We start from the raw sequence: 25740 nt of genomic DNA, 5'->3' as shown, positions 1-25740 counted from the left end.
TAATCTATATTTAATATATAATTTTTGTTTAAGCCAAATGGTAATATAGATTCTATATTTTCAATTCAATCTATATTTAATGCAAAATCTATATTTAATATTACTTTGTTAATTTTCATATTTGTGGTATATACAATTTACATACTTTTAGAATATATAATTCCCCTAGTTTTGGAATATGCAATATTCATTTTTTTTGATAATACAATTACCATAATTTTGAAATATACAATGTGTATACAATTATTGATATATTGCGTATAACTATCCATATTTGTGTATAATTATCCATATTTTGTGTATAATTATCCATACTGTAAAATTATCTATATTTTGTGTATAATTATACATATTTGGTGTATAATTATCCATATTTTGTGTATAATTATCCATGTATAATTATCCATGTATAATTATCCATATTTTGTGTATAATTATCCATACAGTAAAATTATCTATATTTTGTGTATAATTATCCATACTTTGTGTAAAATTATCCATATTTTGTGTATAATTATCCATATTTTGTGTATAATTATCCATAGTTTCTGTATAATTATCTATACTTTTGTTCAGGTTAAGATTTCTTTTGATATTCTCCTCTAAATGTAAGAATAGATTTGACAAGGCTTCCAGGTCTGTCCAGTGTAATAGAATGACCACATTTTTCTATAATATCAATTTGTTGACAATTTGGTAATAATTCCTTTAAAACATCAACACCACTGATATCTATGATCTGAAATAAAAACAAGACAAGATATCAGTAATGGGGTTTAACCACCACTCAACATACAACCAGGTCTTTATAGGGACTAACGCATGGCTCAGATTTCAACAATTAGTGCGAGGACCTGGAGAAAACCTACGAGGTTAGGCAGGTGTATAAAGTTACACAAAAAACTGTTGGACTCTTTATAGGCAGCTGTATATTGGGGATCTAAGATTTAAAGAGCTCAGGAGAAATGAGAGTTTATCAGGGTTTACATCTTTATTGGAGACTTGGATGGTCATGCTTGGATTATAACTCCTAGCGGTGTCCATATATTTATACACATTATTATTATGACCTACCTCATCGTGTTTACCCCACATTATCTGTGTATGACCTACCTCATCGTGTTTACCCCACACTATCTGTGTATGACCTAACCCACACCTCATCGTGTTTACCCCACACTATCTGTGTATGACCTACCTCATCGTGTTTACCTCACATTATCTGTGTATGACCTACCTCATCGTGTTTACCCCACACCATCTGTGTATGACCTACCTCATCGTGCTTGCCCCACACTATCTGTGTTGGTACTGTAATTTTTCTGGATTTCTCCTCCAATAACGTTGTTGAATGTTCTGAAGCAAGAGCTTTGAATACTGGTGTAATAAAAAATCAAGTGATAATCAGAGCCAAGAAAGGGTAATTTTGAGACTAACATATGGTATATTTCTTAATTCATAAATTCATTTATGTAAAGCAGTCAAATTTACATATCTTAAAAGTCAAAGTTGGTCAAATTTACATATTTAATGGTGAATTTACATATTGGAATGATCAAATTCATAAAAATTTGAAAGTCGAAAAATCCCAAAACCCATGTGTTAAATATAGTTCATGTCTACCATGTTCCACTATACCCTGTTTTTAAATATAGATGGTGTCTACCATGTCCCACCATACCCTGTCTATAAATATATTTCATGTCTACCATGTCCCACTATGCCCTGTCTACCATGTCCCACTATACCCTGTCTATAAATATAGTTCATGTCTACCATGTCCCACTATACCCTGTTTTTAAATATAGATGGTGTCTACCATGTCCCACTATGCCCTGTCTATAAATATAGTTCATGTCTACCATGCCCCACTATACCCTGTCTATAAATATAGATGGTGTCTACCATGTCCCACCATACCCTGTCCACCATGGCCCACTATACCCAAGTTGGTAATTCTATTAATCCCACAACAATCCATCAACAATACAGAGTTTTTTTGTACTTACATTGAAGAAAAAAAGGGTTTTTAGGTTTTCTCAAATCAACCAATCCTTGCAGAATCTAAAAACATGTACAAAACAAAACAAATCAAAACAAAAATTTTATTGATGTGAATCAAATACAGACAATATTCCTACTCATTTAGGTACGTACATGTTTAGGATTACCGTGGAGTAATTCAAAACGACGTTACTCCTATGTAAGCAGGAGAGAAAAATGGGCAGAAGCACCTCCTCTAATGCTAGGTTCCAACTATCACGATTCGTTCTGCGACTGAAATCGTCGTTTTTTTCATTGTGGTGATCCTATCAGGTCTTATCATTATATTGAGTTCAGTCGTAGAAATCGTGTTGATCGTATAGTATCAAACGAATCTGCATGTACCAGATCGTGGACCAATCAGGGACAATCCTATCGCATCGCATCGCACAACAGTGCAAACCTAGTAAAAGTAAAATTGCTCGTATGGTTTTGATCTTCTTCATCAGCCCAGTAGATCACGCTAAAATCACTGGAAGACAATAGAACTATGTCTGTAATTAGCATGGCGTATGGATATAAATACTCATTGTCCAACCAGCTTTTGATGATAAATTATCTCTATGAATACGCTCAAAACAGTCTGAACCAAATTAGTTTAACGACAAACATGATGTACGCTAAGTGGTTGTCTCTATGACTACGCTCAAAACAATCTGAACCAAATTAGCCTAGTAACACAGCCATTGTGATTCATTACACAAACTATATAGAGAGAAAGACAGAAATCCTCCTTTATGTCCACTCGACACAAACTTGGTAATATGAGTTGTGATTGGTTACATGTCAGCTACGCACATACTATATGTACGATCTAAAAGACGTTAAAAATAGGGGGGTTGGGATGGCCAAGTGGTCTAGAGTGACACGCTTCAACCTCTAGCTGGCTGGTCACCTCTGGCTTGCAGTTGTGGTTGCGGTCCCTGGTGTGAGCGTATGTGGCTTGGAGATAGGGGCGCCTTCTCAACCTCGTGTGTTTACTCCGGGTACTCGGGTTTCATTCCACAGGGAAGACCCCTGCGTGTGCGTTCAGATAATAAAGATAGGTTGCCAGGCAACAAAACACACGCCCACAGCAGCTAAATCGTCCGAGCGGTCGTCAAGGGTTGTCGCATATTTATTCCTTTGTAGGTAATTGGGAGCCTATATAAGACAGTTCCATACAGATCAGATTATAAATTTTGTCGTTTGAGGGTTTACAAGGTTCTACAAACTGAAGCAAGGGTCTTAACTCTGGAAGTAATCTACAGAAATTATTGATATTTGACAGGCTTTTTCGTTTTATTAATTTATGCATATAAATTTCATACAGATCACATTTGTCATTCAAACGTTCACAATCGCCATAACTCTAGAAATTATTGACGGAAATTGCTGAAATTCAATAGACCTGTTTCACAAATTTAAATGATGCATATAAATTTCATACATATCGGATGATAACTATTATCAATCGAGCATAAACAAGGTTTAACAAAGTGAAACAAGAGCAATAACTCTAGAAGTAATTATTGTAAATTGCTGAAATTCAATAGGCTTTTTCGTTTCACTAATTTAATTCATGCATATAAATTTCACAATGATCGGGTGATAACTTTTGTTGTTGGAGCATTCACAAGGTACAACAAAGTGAAACAAGGGCCATAACTCTAGACGTAATAAACGGAAATTGCTGAAATTCAATAGGCTTCTCCGTTTTACTAATCTAAATAATGCATATAAATTTCACAAAGATTGAATAATAACTTTTGGCGTTGAAGCTTTCACAAGGATCAATAAAGTGAAACAAGGGCCAAAACTCTAGACGTAACAAACGGAAATTGCTGCAATTCAATAGGCTTCTTCGTTTCAGTAACCTAAATAATACATATAAATTTCAGAAAGATAGGATGATAACTTTTGACGTGAGAGCGTTCACAAGGATCAATAAAGTGAAACAAGGGCCATAACTCTAGACGTAATAAACGGGAATTGCTGAAATTCAATAGGCTTCTTCGATTCAGCAATCTAAATAATGCATATAAATTTCAGAAAGATCGGATGATAACTTTTGACGTGAGAGCGTTCACAAGGATCAATAAAGTGAAACAAGGGCCATAACTCTAGACGTAATAAACGGGAATTGCTGAAATTCAATAGGCTTCTTCGTTTCAGCAATCTAAATAATGCATATAAATTTCAGAAAGATTGGATGATACCTTTTGACGTGAGAGCGTTCACAAGGATCAATAAAGTGAAACAAGGGCCATAACTCTAGACGTAATAAACGAAAACTGCCGAAATTCACTAGGCTTCTTTGTTTCAGTAACCTAAATAATGCATATAATTTTCAGAAAGATCGGATGATAACTTTTGACGTTAGAGCGTTCACAAGGATCAATAAAGTGAAACAAGGGCCATAACTCTAGACGTAATAAATGGAAATTGCTGAAATTCAATAAGCTTCTTCGTTTCACTAATTTAAATAATGCATGTAAATTTCAGAAAGATCGGATGATAACTTTTGGCGTTAGAGCGTTCACAAGAAATTGTGGACGATGGACAGACGGACCGACGGACGGACAGACAGACCGACAGACGGACCGACGTGGGCGATGGCAATATACGTCCACATTTCAACTTGTCTGCGTTATCACCTTCGGTGGAAGCAGATGTTAAACACTATGAACAACAACTGCCCATTTTGAAAGACAGGATCGGAAGCTGTAGAGTTAAGCACATACCTGTGTATTGATGTTTTTTTTATGATAAAGACAAATATCTAACATATTCTGTGCAGCGGCTGGAGTCTCAGGTATTAACGGACAATCTTTCATTTCAGTTTTTTCAATTCCATTTAAAATACATTCTTCTATAGTTTTAGTAAATAGACTGTGTTGTGGAGTCTTCACTGTAATAAAATATATTATTTTTAATAGAGAGATAGAAATGGGGTTTAAAGTCCTCTCGACACAAGATAGGTCATTTTGGGACTAACATATGGTTCAATTCCATTTCAATCAATCGCTTGCGCGTAGGGGTCTTTAGCAGTGGGAGGAAACCAGAGGACCTGGCGGAAACCCACGAGGGTGGATAGGCGATGATCCTACTCCTTGTCACGTACAAGCAGAGAATTGAAGCCATGCCACTTGACTCAATGACAGACCTTATGATGCAACGTGCATGCTTTAACCGTCCTCATTTTTAATTAAAACACACCTGGCTAATTAAAATACACTTAACTAATTAAAGATACATTATGGGAGATTAGATAAAGAGCTGACAATTCTCACTATAATAGTTAAAAACTAGATAACGTAAAAGGAATTTGATGAAAATTTTAGTCAAATTGATCCACTCTGAACCAAGAATTTAGCGATTGAATTTTAGGCCTAGTCTCGATCATCATTGATCATCATTAATAAAGTCAGTCGATAAAAAAACATAGTCTCGATTATCCATTTCTTGATTTAACCATGAATGAGCATTGAGCAACAGATCAGATCCTAATCCAGTAAATATCGCAGGTTAGTGATGACTTCGAGAGTTGATTATGGTTTGGATAAGTTAATTAATGTCTAATTAATAATTTAGATAACATTTCAGGCCTAAAGAAAGACTTGCAATAGACAGATTTAGCTCTTGCATAATGTATGTTTAAATGAGTATTTATTGGGAAGTTATTTCCAATAAAGTATGGCTAGTTGGGTATATATTGAAAGTAGAGACACTAAATCTTACAAGAGAAATACTGGATTCCTTGAAAAAAATGATAATTTAAAATCTGATTTAAATATATGAATCTAAATGAAATATATTAAGATACACTTTTCAATGAAAAGACAGAGATGTAATTAAAATCTTTAATCAGTTCAGGGGGTTTGGGTGTGTTGTATCATACGGCCTGTCATTGAGTCAACTGGCGTGGTTTCGATTCCCTGGTTGTACATGTCAAGGAGTAGAGTCGCCTGTCCAACCTCGTGGGTTTTCTCCGGGTCCTCCGGTTTCCTCCCACTGCTAAAGACCCCTACGCGCAAGCGAATTATTGAAATAAAATCAAACCATATGTTAGTCCCGAAATGACCTAGTTTGTGTCGAGTGGACGTTAAACCCCATATCTCTCTCTTTAATCAGTTCAACTTGTAGGCCTAGGTTTGCATGTAGATACCATGTAAATAAATGGATGACTTACTTGCAGGACATATTAAAGACAACGATGCCACAGTTTCAGGATATTCTGCTGTATACAAACCCACTGTAGTGCCACCCAATGATGCTCCCACTAAATGAAACGGTTCTTTATCTAACTTCATTAATTTAACAAACTGAAACAACAATTTTTACTAATTCTGACCTAAACATATAAAAACAAAACTTTTCTTCCATGAAGGGAGGGAGCCACGGTGGCTAGTTGGTTATGGTGCTGGCTCGTTAGCCTGGAGGTCACGTGTTCGATCCATGCATTGGCCGAGAAAGTTCATCGGGATTTTCCGACGTGGTTTCCCCTTGTCAGTGGTGCAGAGCAGAGGGCCTGACAAGTAAAGCTGTCTAGTCCTTCGGATGAGACGAAAAACCGAGGTCCCGTGTATACATTGGAATGCACGTAAGAGATCCCTTGGCAGTTGGAATTCGATATAAGAGTAGGCGATAGTGCCGCTGCCCGGGCAAAATTTCCCTTATAGCACACTGTATGGCGTTAGCCCAGTTCGGAGCAGAACAGTAGGACGTTAAACCCCATTTCATTTCATTTCCATGAAGGGAGCTGAGCCGGCTTAGTGTGTTAGATGCTGGTCGCTAGCCTGGAGGTCTCTGGTTTGTTACTGATGTTGGCCTAGAAACTTCCATGGATTTTTACGAGGTGGTTTCCCAACGTCAGTGGTGCAGGACGGGGGGGCCTGCCTGACAAGAACAGCTGTCTAGTTGGTTGGATCAACGAAAAACTGAGGTCCTATGCACGTAAAAAGAACCCTTGACAGTTGGAATTTCGATAAATAAGAGTAGGCCATATGACCGATATCTGGGCTAAATCTTCTACCAAATATTATTCTATATTACCTTGTGAACATGTTCTACGAGATATTGTATTCCCAGTTTCTCTCCTTCTCTTGGACTAGATGTCAGACCGTGACCAGGTAGATCAACGGCTATTAGATGAACATCTGATGGAAGTTTCTGTCAAATAAAAACAAACATTATTACGATTACATACGGCCATACAAGGGTAATTCTTACCAAAAATCTGATGAGGGACAGAGGTTTTTTGGTTTTGTGATTTTATTTTGTCAAAGGATAGGAGTTTTTAAATAGCAGTGGGAGGAAACCGGAAGACCAGGAAAAAACACACAAGGCTGTACAGGCAACCCTACTCCTTGTCACGTACAATCGGGGATTCGAAACCACGCCAGTTGACTCAATGACAGGCTTTATGATACAGCGCGCACATGCTAACCATTCGACCATCCAACCCCCGTACCTATCTGTGGTTATTGTAAATTTTATATGACCACAGAAATAAATGACTGATATTTTAATGAAAGTGAAAAAAGGTAAAGACTAACCTTAAAGAACTGTAAATATTGTTCTTTAGATCCAGTGAAACCATGTACAGCTAATATCGTTAGTTTATTTTTCTGTTTTTTTCCTCGTTCAGCATAACAATATATAAAATCTTCATTTTTAATATATTTTACATTCATACCACTTCTCTTGGCATCTAATCTACAAAAAACCCCACAAATCTTTCAATAAATCAAGGGATGTGGACCCAAATAGAAAACTTAAAATATCCTTTTGTTTATTAGGGATTGTGGACCCAACCATAAAACACAAAATGGGATGTGGACCCAACCATAAAACACAAAATGGGATGTGGACCCATCTATAAAACACAAAATGGGATGTGGACCCAACCATAAAACACCTAATGGGATGTGGACCCATCTATAAAACAAAAAATGGGATGTGGACCAAAAACCAATTAAAAGGTTTGGATTCCTAGAAGAACATTTTGAGATATTGTGGTGCAAACATAGCAAGTCATCAAATGAAATGAAATGGGGTTTAACGTCCTACAGTTCTACACCAACAGGGCTAATGAAGAAGGGCATACAACCATACAATGTGTTTTAAGGGAAATTTTGTTTTTTGGTACATCCAAACAACTAGATCTTTTTTCGTGCCAAACCCATGACTTGGGGAAACCAGACTGGAAAACCCCTAGGAACTTTCTTGGCCAGCTTTATACTCACTGGGGCACCATGGTCCAAAAAAGAAAGTATTCTGTTAGTTTTTTTCAAAGAAGAGTTGGGATGGCGGGTTTGGTTGGTGGGTCTCTGTGTGTGGGGAGGGGGGGGCTCCGCTATCAGTCATTATATTTGACTCCAGTTTCTGAGCTAGATATTATCATACTGATTTTCGTAACGCCCATAGTAACAAGTTCTTATAATATATGCTCCATTCTTTAAGATAAATCAAAGACAGTCTACAAACCTCATGAACCAGTAGACGAGATGTTTCGGACTGATAAAAAACAGGGCAACAGCTCCTGTTACCATGGATACCAGAACAGCTGATGATGAATATATTATATACTGCCACATTTTAATCTGAAAACAAAAAATGAACACAATTTACAGTGGTCGAACACTATCCTCTTGACTATAATGCCCACGATCCGGGTGGCGTGAGAAGCACCTTCACATTTTTCTAAGAGAGAGAAATTGGGGTTAACGTCCACTCGACACAAACTAGGTCATTTCGGGACTAACATATGGTTCAATTTTATTTCAATTTTTTGTCTGTGCATAGGGGTCTTTAGCATGTAATTTGGCTTCAAATGTTATTTATTCACATGCCAAGCCATTAATTAACTCTCTAGTCCATCAAATGGCCAAGATTTACAAGGATTAGACAAATGAAACTTAGCCTCGATTGTCAAGTATCACTGCTTCAATAATAAACAATCTATACTACATCTTAACTTCACTCATAACTTTGCTCAGAATAAAGTTATTTAAATGAAATTTTCAATATATTAATTTTTGATGATCTATTTTTGAGCTATTATACATGTAACAAGAAAGACTAGCTCTTTATCTAAATCTTATATAATACATCTTTAATCATTCTCTTTTTTTTAAATGAAATGAAATGGGGTTTAACGTCGTACTGTTCTGCTCCTAAACTGGGCTAATGAAGACGGGCATATGCTATGAAGGAAATTTTGCCCTGACAGCGGCACTACGGCCTACTCTTATATCGAATTCCAACTATCAAGGGATCTTTTACGTGCACTACACGGGACCTCGTTTTTTTGTTCCATCCGCAGGACTAGACAGCTTTCCTTGTCAGGCCCTCCGTCCTGCATCACTTCTTTTTTTTGAACTATTATAGCAAGAACGACCAATTAACTCTTTATCAAAATCTTATATAATGTATCTTTAAGTCTTTCACACTTGTGTTAATTTAATTACCTGTCCTTACAGTTAGCCTCACCTTTTACCTGAAGGATAATGTAGACAATGATTGTATCATGGCCCCTACCCTACATACCACTGCTACCATAACAGATAAGATATAGGTCACCAATGGCCAATATATCGAGGTCTAATAAATATTTTTTGCTGTGTCATCAGTCCTCCCACTGATAATACGGTAATATTTTTAAAACATACTTAAATTTAAAGTCTCTATGTGTCACAAATATCTCATGTTGTAAAATAAAATATTAATACAGCAAGATTATTTACCCTATACTGCCCAATACCACCCAATAATAACCAAATACTACCCACCACATACAACCAAATACCACTCAATACTAACCCAATACCTACCCAATACTAACCCAATACCTACCCCAATACCACCCAATACTCATCCAATACTGCCCAATACTCATCCAATACTACCCAATACGAACCAAATACTACCAAATACTACCCGATACCTACCCGATACCTACCCAATACTGCCCAATACTGCCCAATACTACCCGATACCTACCCAATACTGCCCAATACTAACAAATACTACTCAATACCACCCAATGCTACCCAACAATACCCAGACAGAGATAGAAAAATGGATCTTAATGTCCATGCAACCCAACTCTTTGTCACGTACAAGCGGGGAATGGAAAGCACGCCACTTGACTCAATGACAGATATTATGATCAGCCACCCAATCCTCCAAATTTGTTAGGAGGCAGGATTTAATTTCATCCACAGGGCCACACAATCCACAGCATCCTAGTTCAATGGATATTGAAATTAACACAATCTGCTGCAGCCTACCCAGTTGATTTCTAAACTGCTCACTGATTGGTTCCTTATCAAGTTTACGAAGTACAACATCAATTATCAGGTACAGGTAATTATTAGGTACAGGTAATTATAAGGTACTACAGGTAATTACATCATTATTAATGTTAACAACATTGATTAGCTTGTCATCTTTTTTCACTGGTTTGTTTGACACTACTTCTGAAACAACCTTTTAGTACTTGGTACAAGATAAGATAAGATAAGATTTTATTGTATCGAAACATCCATTTAGGACAGCATACAATATAAACATGTACATATATTTATAACAATATGACAAATAATATTTACAAATAAGACAACGGTAATTATAATCTAGCTTATGATATAGATTTACTAACAGGACAACAGTATGTAATGTACACATTTACCTCAAACAGGTTTGATAATGGCACAGCATTCAATACAATTATAATGCATGGGTATAAATATTATAAATACATAAATAACAAGCAAACAGTGAGGCTGATGTCCCCCGCCGAAATCCCCAAATAAATAGATGACACATATTAATTAATCGCACATCTATTTTTTTTCCAAAGTATCAAGCAATCAAACTGATTATCAACTATACACTAAGTTTCATCACTCTCTATCAGATAGAATCAAAGTTATCTTGTCCCAAAGCAAGAAATTGCTTATCTCTGCTTAGCTTTAGCTCGATATGTTAATCATTGAACTCAGTCAAGACGAACATCTACATCAAGTTTAAACATTCTACCTCAATTAGAAGAAGAGTTGTTATGTTCCAAAGTCTTGACCAATCAAACTACTTATTAAGAAGAAAATTCTCATCATCAAACTTAGTCAAGGTATTGATGTAATGAAACTATAAACCCAGTTTCATCAATCACACTTAATTAGAACCAAATTTATCGTGTTCCAAAGCATCAACCAGTCAAATTGCTTATCTCTGCTTACCCTAAGCCGAAAATGCCGATCTTCGCACTCCCTCAAGGCATTGACCTAATAAACACCTACACCAAGTTTGAACATTCTAGCTCAATTAGAAGGAGGGTTATTGTGTTCCAAAGTCTTGGCCAATCAAATTGCTTATCGCTCTGCTTACCCTGAGCAGAAAATGCTCATCATCGAACTTAGTCAAGGTATTGATGTAATGAAACTATACACCAAGTTTCATCACTCTCACTTAATTGGAACCAAAGGTATCGTGTCCTAAAGCATCAACCAATCAAATTGCTTATCTTTGCTTACCCTAAGCAGAAAATGCTTATCTTCACACTCCATCAAGGCATTGACCTAATAAACACCTACACCCAGTTTGAACATTCTAGCTCAATTAGAAGGAGGGTTATTGTGTTCCAAAGTCTCGGCCAATCAAATTGCTTATCGCTCTGCTTACCCTGAGCAGAAAATGCTCATTATCAAATTTAGTCAAGGTATTGATGTAATGAAACTTTACACCAAGTTTCATCTTTCTCACTTAATTAGAACTAAAGTTATCGTGTCCCAAAGCATCAACCAATCAAATTGCTTATCTCTGCTTACCCTAAGCCGAAAATGCTCATCTTCGAACTCCATCAAGGCATTGACCTAATAAACACCAACACCAAATTTGAACATTCTAGGTCAATTAGGAGGAGAGTTATTGTGTCCCAAAAAGTGTGACGGACAGTCAGACAGACAGACAGACGGACGGACGGACAGACAGACAGACAGACGGACGAACCCATTTTAATAGTTCCCTGCTTTCTTCGAAAGGCGGGGGACAACAAGAAGACTTAGTATATGTAGAGAAGTAGGGTTTAACGTATACAGGACACAAGCTAAGTTATCACGGGACTAACATATGGTTCAAGTTCATAGGGGTCTATAGCTGTGGAAGGAAACCTCTAGTCTACTCCTTGTCATGTACAAAAGTGCATGGGATTGAACCTTATGATTTGAAGTGCACATGTTCGACCATTCGGCTGTCCGACCCCCCCCCCACCACCCACCACCCACCCCCAAATGAAAATTGATGTAGTCTAAATTTCCTGTTTGTTCGTTAACCAATTAAACAGCGCAGATGGTCTAATCCAAGCAATATCAAAGCCATCTGATGATCTACAGAGTTGTTTAGGCATTGTTGGCTGATCTGACTACTCTTCTAGACGGCCCCATGTTCAGGTCTGAAATAGGGGAAGTGCTCATTTTTCCAATCCCAAGTTAATGGGCACTAACCCTAACCCTAATCCATAATCCACATGAAAAGGGCTTAAAAGAGAAAGATTAAAAGAGAAGAAAAACAGAAATCAAAAGATGAATGAAAAAAAAGTCAGATCAAAACACAGCACAGTTGTTAAATGGGCTTGTCATGTTAATAATTGTCAAAATAAAAATTAAAATATCATCTGAAGCTTGAAAAAAAATCTTCAAGAGACAAATTTAGTTCTCTCTTATATAAGGTATCTTTTATAGGCAACTACCAGCACCGGTACCGTAACAATAATAATATTATAATAGCTTTAAATTCATAAATCTACTCTTGTAGACCTATTATTGACTTGGACTAATACTGATATCACATTCCTAGTAATCTAATATGTTTATGTATTCTATATATTAACTTACACAATTCACAGATTATCAAGCAGTCGCTATTGACGCAATCTTCTTGGGTCTATTTATATTATTAGACATTGAACTTTGCCTGTCTTTTGGAGACTAAAGGGGCATAACTCCTAGTAAATCTTTTAAATTATAAATTTATCGAAATCTAGTTCAAATATAAACACAATTTGAAAATATTCAGCGCATAACTTGAAACAGTTAGCTTTAGTTAATATTTATTAACATCCGCAGCGACTTCTTTCCCTACTTTATGAAAGAAAGAAATTTGAAATACAGTTCGTCTCGGTTTATCCATTCCGCAATTTATATGTTTCCAGCATTTTGTAAACTTCCGGTATTAAATATTCATTTCTAAAATCGGTTGTGATGAAGTTTGTTACAGCCTTTGTCAGACACAAATTATAACATTAGGCCTACGTATATATTATGACATAGGCACTACGGGCGAACAACATTTTGTGCCTGACAGTGTTTGTGACAAGTGCCTTATGAAGTAATGTTAAAGGGACAATAACACTCTTGCTGGTTTGACAGCTCCAGAAAATAAATAATAATAGCCTTATTCTACGTATTAGATGTTTAAGTGTCCTACCTGTTGTTGTGTAAATTATCCATTACATCCTATTTTACTTCTCAAGATGGTTCGAAATATTTTTAAAACCAAGTCACATTTGAAAAGGTTTACGTTAGGCTTTTCAAATCATTTAGTTGAATTTTTCCAATTTTTTAAATTAGGTGTGTTCATTTAAGATGAAATTTGTAGCATCAATTAAAAGAGCTAAGTCGCTAATATTTGGGACCTAGAAATTGACACAAATGGGTCGCAACACATACAATAATGTAATATGAATATATATAAATTGATTTACATTCAATCGTTTCTGTTTTTACTGTAATTTCTAATCAGTTAGGTTCGGCGACATACGCCAGTATTCTCAATCGAATTTCAATCTCTAGCTTCTGGTCATTCCAATCTACGCCGATAGTATTTATTGGGCATGCTCTCCAGCTAAGAATATAGCGTCACCGTTTGACATGACTTGTGGAATACACCTAGCCTCGTTTTTCGAGTCCCTTATTATAAATAGCGCTGAAACGCATCGTGTACCAATTGTAAAATGTTTATTTTGTCTTAAATACTGGATATCAGAGGGCCATTTTTTCCCGGTAAGATCACAACATCAATGTTGATTTAAAGCGACAAATAAATCGTGTTTTCAATGTTGAAGATTTTGGATGATATTGAGTTAGAGACTTAGCTATTTTAATTGGAATATTGTAAAATAGTACAATTTATGGACTAGAATAAAGATTGGGACATATTATTCAGTTACAACAAGAGTGGTATTGAGCCTTTAATATGTAACAGGCATTGCCCGAGTAGAGCGAAGTTGATGTGATAAAATTGTTATTGTTGTTAAATATAAATCCATCATAATTAATTTTCTCAAGTGATACTACTAGTAATTTTAAATAATCTCGTTTTTCCAAATTGATTTTAATTTAGATCTAGGCTAAATTGTATGATTAATTTTGTTTTAAAAAAAAAAGAACAAAAAAGTGTTAGCTCAAGAATTATTTTCATTGATATTGATGTTAAAAATATGTGACGTCATAGAAATATTTCTATGAGACGCGGGGGGTTAGATGGCTGGATGGTTAGCGTGCGCGCGCTGTATCATAAAGTCTGTCATTGAGTCGACTGGCGTGGTTTCAAATCCCAGGTTGTACGTGACAAGGAGTAGGGTCGCCTGTCCAACCTCGTGGGTTTTCTCCGGGTCCTCCGGTTTCCTCCCACTGCTAAAGACCCCTACGCGCAAGCGAATTATGGAAATAAAATTAAACCATATGTAAGTCCCGAAATGACCTAGTTTGTGTCGGGTGGACGTTAAACCCCATTTCTCTCTCTCTCTCTCTATGAGACGCGTAATTTTGCTTGGGCGAGATTTGGTAAGTTGACATGCACATTGCCAGTTTTGCCCAGTGGTTCCTGTCTGAATTTTTTTTTAATCAAATGTCTGTGGGTGACAGTTTTATTTACCGGAAAAGAGCTTTGCTCAAGCAACGCTCTATATAATTATTGTATTTTAATTTTACGAATAGGTGTGCCGGGGCTTCGGTTAATAAACGCTCACACCACCCGTGTTTTATCATTAGCATAATTAGGGATTTACCGCTCTACACATAGTCATACTGTCAGAAATGAAATGGGATTTAACGTTCTACTTTTCTGCACCGACTGGGCTAATGAAAATGAAGACAGGCATACATCATGCTGTGTGATATGAAGGAAATCGAACTGCCAAGTGCACACCAATGTGTTCACAGTACTTTGTTTATTGGCCCCATCCCTACGACTAGACACTGTCCTTGCCAGGCCCTCCATCCTGCACCTTTTACAAGGGGGGAAACTATGCCGTAAAATCCTGAGGAACTTTCGTGGCCAACACCGGCAGAGAATCGGAGACCTCCAGTGTTAGGCTTACTGAGCCACCCGTCAGAGCCAAAGAGTACTTTTTAAATCACGGAATTCGATTTACTCTGAAACCGAGCAATAAAATATTCAAAAAATCCTTACCACTAAATGGCACAAAATCTAGAATGCATCACAAAAGATTCAACTGTCAAACAGGAAGTTGAGCTGTCAGTGATTCACTCTATAAAAATTCGGTACTATTTCAGTAACGTACCTCTACCAGTTCCTGTGATCGTAGAGACTTGAAATTTTCAGGGGGTGTTCACGGGGACTAGCCATGACCTCACACGAAATTTCAGCCGAATCGGTCAATAACTTTTTATTTTACCGTAGTTTAGCTTCTATAAGAGATAAATTTATCCGATTTTGACGCCATTTTGTTTGTTGACTATTTAGGCTTGGCTAATCGAAACCACGCTAGTTGACTCAATGACAGACTTTATGATACAGCGTGCATACGCTAACCATTCAACCCCGCGTTACAGGCAGGGCAAGGGAGGCTACTCCTTGTACATGTCAGTCTCAAAATGACCAGCAGTCGTACAGAAAATCAAAACAATCAAGATTAAACAAAATAATATTTATTTGATTTTGATTGTTGAAAACGTGGCACAACTAAACCTCCAAGATCTAAGTTATTTGAGGTAATAAAATTAAGTAAATATCAGCGGTATAAAAGTCTATAAAATGGCATCCCCTGTAGCCTTGGTAACAAAAATAGCAAATAAATAAGTGTAGATGGCAAGTACAAGTTTTAAAAAGTAAAAAATTCTAAATATAATGTTCAATCACAAAATAACGTATTATATATTTTATAAAGATTACAAACAAATTATTAAGCCATATATTATTATTATATTTTTAGATATAGCGTCATTTTCATATAGAGTGCTCAAAAGTGTTTGACAGTAAACAAATGGCAAAAAACATGAATGCATTGAAAGTAAAATAAAAATGTTGCACATGTTCAAAGTAAAATATAAATTGACACTGATAAAGGTTGTTAAACAATAGGATTCAATTTTAAAATCATATTGATAATTAACGAATATAAGACAGAGTATAAATTATAAAATGTGATATATTACAATAACAAATTGTAAAGTAATCTTATGTGATAAATAAGAGTAACAGATTATAAAATGTGATACCGGTATACAAATAACCAATGATAAAGTAATTTATGTGATAAATTAGACAGAGTAACAGATTATAAAATGTGATATCGATATACAAATAACCAATGATAAAGTAATTTATGTGATAAATTAGACAGAGTAACAGATTATAAAATGTGATACGAATAACAAATGATAAAGTAATCTACGTGATAGATTAGAAACAATAATAAAGTAATAATATACCAATAAGTACAAGACTACGGTTAGCTTAGAGTAATATATTTCTATGTTCTAGTTGGTAAATTAGAAATAGTAACAAATTATGTTATATATTTATTTAGTATGGAGGCTCAGCGCGTGTGGGGGGGGGGGGGGCATCAAATGGGCACAAAACCAGGCCCAACTTTTCTAGAATAAAATTTTGCATAGAATATGATGCCGAGTGGTAATCAGTCCGCCGTTTGGGGTGTTTTAGATATATTTGGGGTCAAAGATCAAATGGGTTCTTTTGCACTGAAAGTGAATGCGCGGCCATTCTTGTATCATGAAAATAAGCTGAAAATGATCGAAAGTAATCACACTTTCAATAAAAAAAAATGTAAACTTGCTAATTTCACCTTTGTTCTTTGTGACCCCAAAGATCAAAAGGTCACATTTTCCGTTTTAGCACTAGGAATTTGTAGACAATTTGGTAATAATTCCTTCAAAACATCAACACCACTTACATCTATGATCTAAAATAAAAAACCCAAACCCCAGATCAAGAAATAAGTACCGGTACCAAGGAGATGTATATCAGAATATATGTATTACCTTCAAAACCTCATATAAGTTGATGGTGTCAGGTATATTCATGCCTGGAAATTAGGCACCGGTCACAGACAGTTTCAGGCACTGATATGTCTTACATCTGTGTACCGGTATGACCAACCTCCTGGTATTTACCCCACACAATCTGTGTATGACCTACCTCCATATGCTGGCCCCACACTGTGTATGACCTACCTCATTGTGTTTACCCCACACTATCTGTGTATGACCTACCTCATTATGTTTACCCCACACTATGTGTGTATGACCTACCTCATCGTGTTTACCCCACACTATCTGTGTATAACCTACCTCATCGTGTTTACCCCACACTCTCTGTGTATGACCTACCTCATTGTGATTGCCCCACACTGTCTGTGTATGACCTACCTCATCGTGATTGCCCCACACTATCTGTGTATGACCTACCTCATTATGTTTACCCCACACTATCTGTGTATGACCTACCTCATCATGTTTCCCCCACACTATCTGTGTATGACCTACCTCATCGTGTTTACCCCAGACTGTCTGTGTATGACCTACCTCATTGTGTTTACCCCACACTATCTGTGTATGACCTACCTCATTATGTTTACCCCACACTATCTGTGTATGACCTACCTCATCGTGTTTACCCCACATTATCTGTGTATGACCTACCTCATCGTGCTTGCCCCACACTATCTGTGTTGGTACTGTTATTTTTCTGGCTTTCTCCTCCAGTAAAGTTGTTGAATGTTCTGAAGCCAGAGCTTTGAATACTGGTGTAATAAAAAAACAAAATGATAATAAGAGCCAAGGGAAAGATGATGGGGTTTAAATTCTGGGACTAACATATGATAGATTCTGAAATTAGAAATGTGAATAGAGGGCAGCCACAGTGGCTCAGTGCGCAAGACGTTGGCTCGCTAACCTGGAGGTCCCGTGTTTGATCCCTGTGTTGGTCGAGAAAGTTCATCAGGAATTTCCGTCGTGGTACCCTTGTCAGTGGTGTAGGACCCAGGGCCTGGCAATTGATAATGTATAATTGTTTGGATGGGACAAAAAAAAAAAACAGGTCCCATGTACATTGGCGTGCACGTAAAAGATCCCTTGACAGTTGGAATTTAATAGCACTCATAGCACACTGCATAACATTAGCTCGTCTTCATTAGTCCAGTAGAAGCATTTAAATACTGATGTAATAAAAAGAGAGTGAGAAATGGGGTTTAACGTCAACTCGACACAAACTAGGTCATTTCGGGACTAACATATGGTTTAATTTTATTTCAATAATTCACTTGCACGTAGAGGTCTTTAGCAGTGGGAGGAAACCGGAGGACCCGGAGAAAACCCACAAGGTTAGACAGGCGAGTAATAAAAAGAAACAAAGATTATTATTATAAGAGATAAGAAATGGGTGATTAGGTTTAATGCCCATCAACACAACCAGGTCATTTTGGGACTAACAAAATGTATATTCCTTATTTCATAATTTTATTGATGTACAAGGGTTTGTAGCTCATATCAAAAGTACTTATATTAATAGTAAAATTTACAAAAAGGTTTTTTTGTATGGTACTTACATTGAAGAAAAAAAGGGTTTTTAGGTTTTCTCAAATCAACCACTCCTTTAAGAATCTAAAAACATACACACAGTAAAAAAAATGATTCATTACAAACAAAATCTCTATTTATGAAAGTGAAATGAAATGGGGTTTTACGTCCTGCTGTTCTGCTCCTAAACTGGGCTAATGAAGACGGGCATACACCATGCAGTGCACTATGGCCTACTCTTATATCGAATCCCAACTGCCAAGGGATCTTTTACATGCATGCCAATGTGTACACGGGACCTCGGTTTTTTGTCCCATCCGAACAACTAGACAGATGTCCTTGTCAGGCCTCCGTCCTGCCCCACTGACAAGGGAAAACCATGACGGAAAATCCTGATGAACTTTCTAGGCCAATTCAGGGATCGAACACGCGACAACCAGGCTAGAGAGCCAGCGTCTTACCCACTTAGCCACCGACAACCCATCAATATTGTTTAGTTAATGGAATGGTGGAATGCTGAAACCTACCATACCTGTGTATTGATATTTTGTTTATTATAAAGACAAATATCTAACATATTCTGTGCAGCGGCTGGAGTCTCAGGTATTAACGGACAATCTTTCATTTCAGTTTTTTCAATTCCATTTAAAATACATTTTTCTATAGTTTTAGTAAATACACTGTGTTGTGGGGTCTTCACTGTAATAAAATAGATTATTTTTTAATTAAAATACACTAATCTAACTTAAAATCTAATTAACATACACTTAGCTAATTAAAATACACTTAGCTAATTATAATACACATAGCTAATGAAAATACACATAGCTAATGAAAAATTTATTGGGAAGTTATTTCCAATAAAAGTATGGCTAGTTGGGTATATATTGAAAGTAGAGACACTGAATCTTACAAGATCAATACTGGATTCACTGAAAAAACACCATAATTTAAAATCTAATCTAATTATATGAATGTAATTCTTCAGTAATAATACATTAATATAGTTAAACTATTCCAATCTCAGTAAAATAATAATGTTCAGGGATGAAACTACCGCAAAAAAAATTGTTTTTAATTTTAAAACAAATGAATTGAAATCAAATTTTAAAAATTTAATCAAGATCCACATAGTAAAATAAGTAAATCTAATTAAAGAACACTACTGAAATGGGTATCAAGTTCGACCGGGCCAATGAAGACAGCCATATGGCATGCTGCTTTACTATATGAGGGAAATTCTTGCTCGGACGGCATTGTGTGGAGTTTTCGTCTACTCTTAACAAAGCCCAGCTTAGGCATGGCCCAGGCCCAGGGCCCCGCTGTTTAGGGGACCCCGCTGTTCATAGCAAAAAGAGAAAAAAAATCTAATTCCAAATGAAAGTTTCACAGTAATCAATCTAGCGGCACGAGGGTGGAGACTGAGCTATCGCTCAATTTTCTCTGTGAAGTTCCACTCAATCCAGTGATTTCACTTGTTATAACAGTTCCCACCGTTATATGTCAATTCCACGCATTGTATGCCATTCGGAACTATATAGATTTCTTATGTAATTAGATATTATGTAATTATTCGTGTATTACAGACCGTTTAAATGTGTGTTACGCATGTGTGCCATTGAAATGGATATGAAATAATCTTTTCGTCGCGTTAGGGGCCAGGCGATTCTAGTCAGGCCCCGGGCCCCACTCCAGTTAAGCTAGGCTTTCATTGAATTTCAACAAACATGACCTTGATTTCTTGTCCAATCTGAATATTGAGGAATTGTCTCAGCCAACACTGGCATCTAACCCGACATTCTCTTGGTTAGTGAACCAGCGTCTTCCTGACACAGTCACCATGGCTCCCAGTCTAATTAAGTTAAGCTAATTTAATTACAAAATTTAATTAATTTGTATATGGAAATATATACTTGACTTACTTGCAGGACATATTAAAGACAACGATGCCACAGTTTCAGGATATTCTGCTGTATATAAACCAACTATAGCACCACCCAATGATGCTCCCACTAAATGAAACGGTTCTTTATCTAACTTCATTAATTTAACAAACTGAAACAACAATTTTTACTGATTCTGACCTAAATATCTAAAAACAGAACTTTTCTTTCATGAGAGAGAGAAAGAGTGGGTAGAGGTTTAACATCCACTCAACACAAACCAGCTCATTATGGGACTAACACACGGTACAATCTTTAGCAGTAGGAGGAAACCAGAGGACCCAGAGAAAATACACCAGGTTGGACAGGCAACCCTAATTCCTTGTCATGTAGGCCCACAACAGTGAATCGTAGCCACACCTCTTGACTCAATGACAAAATCAAATACCCAACACAGGAGAAAAGATTTTCGGCCTTCTCTTCATTGATTTCGAGTGGTCAATAGTTGGGTTTTTTTTACCTCTACACCTATGTGCATACAGGTGAATCTCAATGTTTTTACCTGTACACCAATGTACATACAGGTGAATTTTACCTGTACACCAATGTACATACAGGTGAATCTCAATGTTTTTACCTGTGAATCTCAGCAGAATTCATCCCCGAACATTTCAATTTTAGCTTCCAATGCCCTTCAAAATAGACAGATACTTTCAATCGGTTGTCTCTTGTTTTTCAAATCAAGGAATCCAACTATATTACAGCCTACCTTGTGAACATGCTGTACCAGATATTCTATTCCCAGTTTCTCTCCTTCTCTTGGAGTAGATGTCAGACCGTGACCAGGTAAATCAACGGCTATTAGATGAACATCTGATGGAAGTTTCTGTCAAATAAAAACAAACATTATTAGTAATTATAAAAACAAACATTAGTAATTATAAATCCAACAACATTACTATTACATGGATTATGAATCCAACAACAATACTATTATACTCATTATATAAACAAACAACATTACTATTATACTAATTATAAAAGTCAACAACAATACTATTATACTAATTATAAACAAACAACATTACTATTATACTAATTATAAAAGTCAACAACAATACTATTATACTAATTATAAACAAACAACATTACTATTATACTAATTATAATACTAATTATAAAAACAAACATTACTATTATATTTTTGTTGATTGTTTGATCTATAATCGAAAATGAATGTTTATTAGAAGTGAAAAAAGACTGTATAAAGTTAATACTAACCTTAAAGAACTGTAAATATTGATCTTTTGATCCAGTGAAACCATGTACAGCTAATATTGTTAATTTATTTTTCTGTTTTATTCCTCGTTCAGCATAACAATATGTAAAATCTTTATTTTTAATATATTTCACATTCATACCACTTCTCTTGGCATCTAATCTACAAAAAAAACCCACAAATCTTTCAATAAATCAAGGGATGTGGACCCAACTAGAAATCAAAGGAAACGGGTTTTGACTTAACTGTTCTGCTCTGAATGGGCTAATGAAGACAGGCCTACAGTGTGCTATGAGGGGGAATTTGCCCGGACAGCGGCAATATGGCCTACTCATATATTGAATTCTAACTGCAAAAGAAACTTTTACGTGCACGCCAATGTGTACACGGGCAGTGCCCCCCCCCCATTAATCTGGTCTGCCCTCTGTTTGCCCCCCCCCCCCAATAATTTTAGAAAATAAAAAAAAGTATTTGTGATACAATTTGGTAATCAATACCTTCTACGGTGAATAAATCCCACATCCCCACTCAGTCATAAACTTGCATGTTGTAGAGCATTTCCGACAGATTATTTTTCAAAATTTTTTTGGCGAGGTCCCCAATGGACTTGCTACTTTGGCGCTCACAAGGGGAATTCGTTGAGGTTCGCAAGTCCGTTCGTTTGACATTTTGTTCTCTAGTCGGATAAACTAGTGATCAGGCGACGGACGGTATCTGGTAAGATCTATTTATCTCGATGATCGGTGCCTGACAGAATACTGTAAGACAGCATTTCCGGCAGTCTATTTTTCAAAATTTTCTGGGGGAGGACTCCCTACTTTGACGCTCTTGAGTGGGCTTCGTCATGAATCTCAAGTCCGTTCAATTGACACTTTACCTCATCGATCAGTGCCTGAAATACTGCCAGGCTGCATTTCCGGCATCCTGTTTTTCAAAATCTTCAGGGGGGGGCCCCATACCCCTAGTTAAAACTCGTGCCTTTGCCCCCTTAACCTTGGACTTTGCCCCAGCTTTGCCCCTCCAATCACCGGCGGCTGGCGCCGCCACTATACACAGGACCTCAGTTTCCGTCTCACCTGAACAACTAGATGTTTTCTCATGCCAGGTTCTTCATCCTGCGTGAATGACATGGGAAAACCAGACAGAATAATCCCAAGGAACTTTCTCGACCAACTCAGATATCAAACCCAGGACCTCGTTGTTTTATACTCGCTGAGCTACCATGGTTCGCTAGAAATTATTATACTGGTTACCATGGTGACCAAGATTACATAGTAACAAGTTCTTAAATTCTGTTCCATTCTTTAAAATAAATGGAAGAAAGGCTACAAACCTCATGAACCAGTAGAGGAGATGTTTCGGGCTGATAAAAAACAGGGCAACAGCTCCTGTTACCATGGATACCAGAACAGCTGAGGATGAATATATTATATACTGCCACATTTTAATCTGAAACAACAAGAAAGACAAACAAAATTCATCTTGTATTAAAACCATGTTTATAATAAAAAAAAGAACCAGGATTGTTGAGTGATATTGGACTGGCATAAAATATGCACCGTTCGGATGAAGGTGATTCTACTCCACTATTACCATTCTGATAACATGTACACACCTGTTTCTAAGAACACCTTAATTAAGTATTCTTAATTTACCTATATAAAATTCTTTAGCTGTCCTTACAGTATGTCTCAATTTTACCTTTCCTAACAGTATATCTCACCTTTTAAACATGGATTATGCAATGTTATCTAAATTATTAATTAGACATTAATTAACTTATCCAGACCATAATCAACTCCAGATGGCATCGCTAGCCTGCGATCTTAAGTGGATTGTGATCCAATTTACTGCATAACTTTCCTTCTCGATTAAACGATTAAATGGATAATTGAGACTATGCTGTTTAACGTACTGACTTTCGTAATGATGACCGAGGCTAGGCAAAAATTTCATTCACTTAGTTTTCGGTTCATAGTGGATCAATTGGAATGAAATTTTCAGCAAATTGCCTTTACGTTATCTAGTTTTTAATTATTATACTGAGAACTGCCAACTCGTTATCGAATCTCCCATAATGTATCTTTAAATGAAATGGTGTTTAATGTCCTACTGGTCTGGGTAAATAAAGACGGATATACGTCATACAGTATGCTATGAGAGAAGTTTCGCCTAGACAGTGGCGCTATGGTCTACTATAATTTATATTGAATTCCAACTACCAAGGACTCTTTTACGTGCACATCAATTTTTACACAGGACCTCTTTTTTTATTCATTCCATCCAAACAACTATACATTCTCCCTTACAAGACCATCTGTCCTGCAACTGACAAGGGGGAACCACGTCAGAAAATCCAGATGAACTTTCTCGGGCCAACGAAGGAATCGAACATGGAACTGCCATGTTAACTTCACCTGACCTTATAGTAAGACCCAACTTTACCTGTCCTTACTGTATGTCTCACCTTTACCTGTGTAAATTTCTTTTCTTGTCCTTACAATATGTCTCACCTTTACCTGTCCTTACAGTAAGTCTCACCTTTACCTGTCCTTACAGTATGTGTCTCCTATACCTGTCCTTTACTTGTTCTTACAGTAAGTCTTGCCTTTTACCTGTCCTTTATTTGTAAATGTGGGTTTATGTTTATATCAGAAGATAATATAATCAGACACTATATCTTGGCCTACATACCATTGCTACCATAACAGATAAGATATAGGTCACCACTGGTCAATATATCAAGTCTAATAGATATTTACACTGTGTCATCGGTCAAACCCATTGATTAAAATGTGTCAAAAATTATCTTGTTTTAGTCAACATATCTACAAACAATCTGTAACAAATGCAGTGTGAACAAATTCAACCAAATTCGAAACGATGACAGCGAGTCCACTCCTGATGAGAAAAATCTCATAATGGACCAGTAATAGGTAGAACACCTACATAATTTACTTAATCTTTGAGTGATATTAGACTGCTATCTGTTTGACATATTTCATAACTAATGTCCTGGCAAAAAACAACTACTGAGGTCACATCGTGACATGTAGCTTACTGTCTAGGCCTTCATGGTGCGTATGGCCATACCATAAAGAACCCTCAACAGTTGCACTTTAGCCCACTACATTGCGTATGTTCGCCTTTGTCAGTCCAAATAATGTTAAACCCATTTCACTTTATTTCTCTGGCTGGCATTAAATTGGCTAGGCTATATTAATTTGATCACATCATGACATAGATATAGAGAAAGAGAGAGAAATGGAGTTTAACGTCCACTCGACACAAACTAGGTCATTTTGGGACTAACGTATGGTTCAATTTTATTTCTATAATTTACTTGCGTGTAGGGGTCTTTAGCACTGGGGAGGAAACCGGAAAACCCAGAGAAAACCCACGAGGGTAGACAGGCAACCCTAGCCTTATATTAATAAATCTCCTCTGGTAGACATATCATGTGAGTTTACACCTTCGGCTATATAATAGGCCTACTGATATCACAATATATGAATTAACTTATAATTGATGCACAGATTATAATCCGGCCCAACTGATGAAATCTTGGCTCTATTTTGGTATTTATATTATTAGATATTGAACTTTGCCTGTCTGTTGGAGACTAAAGGGACATAACTCCTAGTAAATCTTTTAAATTATAAATTTCAAGAAAATTGGTTTAAGGTTAAACATAATTCGTCCATATTCAGTG

At 36.5% G+C, this 25740-nt stretch overlaps 2 protein-coding genes across 2 annotated transcripts; both read right to left on the bottom strand.

Annotated features, from left to right (window-relative positions):
- Window positions 1–420: 420 nt before the first annotated feature.
- LOC126827694 (monoacylglycerol lipase ABHD6) lies at window positions 421–14439 on the bottom strand. Its single transcript, XM_050557147.2, has 9 exons — window positions 12921–14439; window positions 8512–8627; window positions 7581–7740; window positions 7078–7194; window positions 6215–6347; window positions 4767–4933; window positions 2010–2064; window positions 1277–1377; window positions 421–739 (listed from the first exon to the last, which is right to left on the bottom strand). Exons 2-9 carry the CDS (start codon window positions 8619–8621, stop codon window positions 578–580), a joined length of 1005 nt encoding a protein of 334 aa, XP_050413104.1. The 5' UTR covers window positions 8622–8627; window positions 12921–14439; the 3' UTR covers window positions 421–577.
- A 2113-nt stretch (window positions 14440–16552) lies between these two features.
- LOC130010474 (monoacylglycerol lipase ABHD6-like) lies at window positions 16553–25664 on the bottom strand. Its single transcript, XM_056102509.1, has 9 exons — window positions 24496–25664; window positions 23362–23477; window positions 22031–22190; window positions 21519–21635; window positions 20789–20921; window positions 19399–19565; window positions 18896–18950; window positions 17991–18091; window positions 16553–17251 (listed from the first exon to the last, which is right to left on the bottom strand). Exons 2-9 carry the CDS (start codon window positions 23469–23471, stop codon window positions 17159–17161), a joined length of 936 nt encoding a protein of 311 aa, XP_055958484.1. The 5' UTR covers window positions 23472–23477; window positions 24496–25664; the 3' UTR covers window positions 16553–17158.
- Window positions 25665–25740: the final 76 nt, after the last annotated feature.

Source organism: Patella vulgata, chromosome 7, assembly GCF_932274485.2.
Source record: "Patella vulgata chromosome 7, xgPatVulg1.2, whole genome shotgun sequence".
Taxonomy (NCBI): Eukaryota; Metazoa; Mollusca; class Gastropoda; family Patellidae; genus Patella; species Patella vulgata.
Note: the sequence above shows the minus strand (reverse complement) of the source record. Positions and strands in the feature narration are given on the sequence as shown.

Excerpts from the sequence above, each read along its gene's own strand:
- LOC130010474 (XM_056102509.1), bottom strand. The coding sequence starts at position 23,471 with ATGTGGCAGTATATAATATATTCATCCTCAGCTGTTCTGGTATCCATG. Across the intron at positions 22,191-23,361 it reads CTCCTCTACTGGTTCATGAG|ATTAGATGCCAAGAGAAGTG; the intron begins GTTTGTAGCCTT and ends TTTTTTTTGTAG. Across the intron at positions 18,951-19,398 it reads AACAAAATATCAATACACAG|ATTCTTAAAGGAGTGGTTGA; the intron begins GTATGGTAGGTT and ends GTATGTTTTTAG.
- LOC126827694 (XM_050557147.2), bottom strand. The coding sequence starts at position 8,621 with ATGTGGCAGTATATAATATATTCATCATCAGCTGTTCTGGTATCCATG. Across the intron at positions 4,934-6,214 it reads GTCTTTAATATGTCCTGCAA|TGAAGACTCCACAACACAGT; the intron begins GTAAGTCATCCA and ends ATTTTATTACAG. Across the intron at positions 2,065-4,766 it reads AAAAAAACATCAATACACAG|ATTCTGCAAGGATTGGTTGA; the intron begins GTATGTGCTTAA and ends ACATGTTTTTAG.